At 63.2% G+C, this 2,088-nt stretch overlaps 2 protein-coding genes across 2 annotated transcripts in view; one reads left to right on the forward strand and one right to left on the reverse strand.

The window, feature by feature from the left end:
* S1PR5 (sphingosine-1-phosphate receptor 5) overlaps positions 1–705 on the reverse strand; it is a 2,218-nt gene extending 1,513 nt beyond the window's left edge. Inside the window, 2 exon segments of the mRNA XM_015565357.1 lie at positions 1–135; positions 137–705. Coding sequence (XP_015420843.1) covers positions 1–135; positions 137–583 — 582 coding nt within the window. The 5' untranslated portion in view covers positions 584–705.
* A 1,141-nt stretch (positions 706–1,846) lies between these two features.
* The window catches only part of ATG4D (autophagy related 4D, cysteine peptidase), a 29,197-nt gene continuing 28,955 nt past the window's right edge, over positions 1,847–2,088 (forward strand). The window contains exon 1 of the mRNA XM_006765823.2: positions 1,847–1,936. Within this exon, the coding sequence (XP_006765886.1) occupies positions 1,847–1,936 (90 nt within the window). The remainder of the gene's footprint in view (positions 1,937–2,088) is intronic.

Below are 2,088 nucleotides of genomic sequence, written 5' to 3' on the forward strand. Positions count from 1 at the left end.
CGAGGAGCCCCCAGCAGCTCGAAGGCGCCGCGTGTTGGCGCGCACCTGGCAGTAGATGCGCGCGTACAGCGCACAGATGGCAGCCAGGATGCCAAGGAAGGCGAGCACGCAGAAGAGCACGTAGGCCTTGGCGTAGAGCGAAAACCAGGAGGCTCAGCACCGAGGCGGCGAGCGCCACAAAGACGCCGCCCTCTCTTGCGAACCAGAGCGTCGGCGACAGGCGCAGCGTGAGCGGCCCGGACAGCAGGATGTTGGCGGCATACGCAGCGCCCGCCAGTAGGTCAGATAATGTGAGGCTGCCCAGAAGCAGGAACATGGGCGCATGAAAGCGCGGGTGGCGTCCGAGCACGAACAGCACAGCCAAGTTCTCCAGCACGATGAGCGCGCACACGGCCAGGCAAACGACGGCGTCGGCGCGCAGCCCCGCGCCCGGCTGGTAGCGGGCGCCGCGGAGCTTGCCGGTGTAGTTGTAGTGCAGGACGATGACCTCGCTCACCGGCGCAGGGCGCAGCAGCCCCGACTCCATGGGCCACCGCCCGAGGCTGCGGAGAGGCGGTGCAGTGTCAGGCTTGGCGCGAACCATCCTCGCTGCCAAAGGGGCGAGGGGCCCGACCCCCCTCCCCTCTACCTCCCAGGTACACTGGGGAACAGGGGGAGTTCCGGATGGAAGGGGGATGGCCACGGTGACAGGCCGACACAGAAATAATAATAGGGAACAGGGTGACAGTCCCACAGTGACTGAGGGATACTCATAACTCACACGTCATCGAGATAACCAGAGGCATATTCAATCGTAAACAGAATGCACACAAATACAGCCTCACATAGGAAGGGACACACCAATACAGTGACACACCGCAAGGATATATATGTACACGGTCACAAACGAGGGCAAAAATGGTCGGATCCCATCCGAAAAACACAGAAATGCATTCACCCGTAGATAAAGCAACACAGGCAGAGGCATACAGCAATACCAACAGCCACACAGGCCACAATTTCACAACCTCCACCCATGCTCAGCCTGGAGCCCTGAGCTGCACCCAGGGCTTGTTCCTGCCCTTTCACCCACCGCAAAACCCGTGAGAACGCTGAGCCATCGGCCCATTTCACAGAGCCCGAGCCCGAGGGCCCCCGACAGGCCCACAATGCACAGGTAGCGCCAGCAGACAGGCACACGTGTGTTAGAGCATGATGATCCCCTGCGACTGGGCCCTTTAATCCCCTGGACGACTCTCACCATAGCCCCGTGTGCAGACGAAGACACTGAGGCGGAAAAGAAGTGCCTCGCAGAGAAACAGACCCAAAGGTGTTCGTGCTCCCACACAAGCACAGCCACGCAGAAACAGCTGCACACACAGCCGCGCAGGTCCCATTTCACGGATGAGAAAACTAAGGCCTGGGGAGGAGAACCGACTTGTTTGGACTTGGCTGGGTCCAGTGCCTGCCAGGCGGCTTCAGTTGTGCACAGGGAAGCAGGCACAAATACAGACCCACGGGGAGGCTGCGGCTCCGTCCCGCTGCGGGGAGCGGGCATCAAACACACGCAGACACGGGCTCTGACGGGGACTCTGCAAACTGGCTCACAGCCCCGCACCTCCCGCCTGGCCCCGGCAGGCAGGCAGCGGTCCTCAGGGGGGAAACTTGCAGGGGAGTGGCCAGAAAGGACAAGGCCTGAGGGTTCCAGGCGCACCCCACCCCCACCCCCAACACCAGCCCGCGCCAGCATCCATGCAACGACATCCGAAAAGTCGCTGGCTTTCTCCGCCTTCAGGAGAGGCCCGGGCACTCCAAGGAAGGGGACCCGCGGAGTGGCCAGAGCAACCTTTCCGGGCCAGGCCAAGCCATGCGCGTCCCAAGGGCCCAGTGCTGTGCACTCACCCAGCGCCTTGTCCGTGCGCCCCCGCAGTCGCGCAGCCTGGAGCCCAGAGTTCGGGTGCCGCTCGTGGGGGCGGGACTGAAGACGGCTGGCGGAAAAGGGGGTGGGGGTGGGGGGAGACTGGCCCTCAAAGCCGAGCTAAGGCGGTCGCCAGCAATTGCCCCGCCCCTTGGGCTGCCAGCCTGTGCCATCCGCTCCAGCATCAGAGC

The sequence above is a fragment of the Myotis davidii genome, unplaced genomic scaffold (assembly GCF_000327345.1).
Source record: "Myotis davidii unplaced genomic scaffold, ASM32734v1 scaffold1439, whole genome shotgun sequence".
Taxonomy (NCBI): Eukaryota; Metazoa; Chordata; class Mammalia; order Chiroptera; family Vespertilionidae; genus Myotis; species Myotis davidii.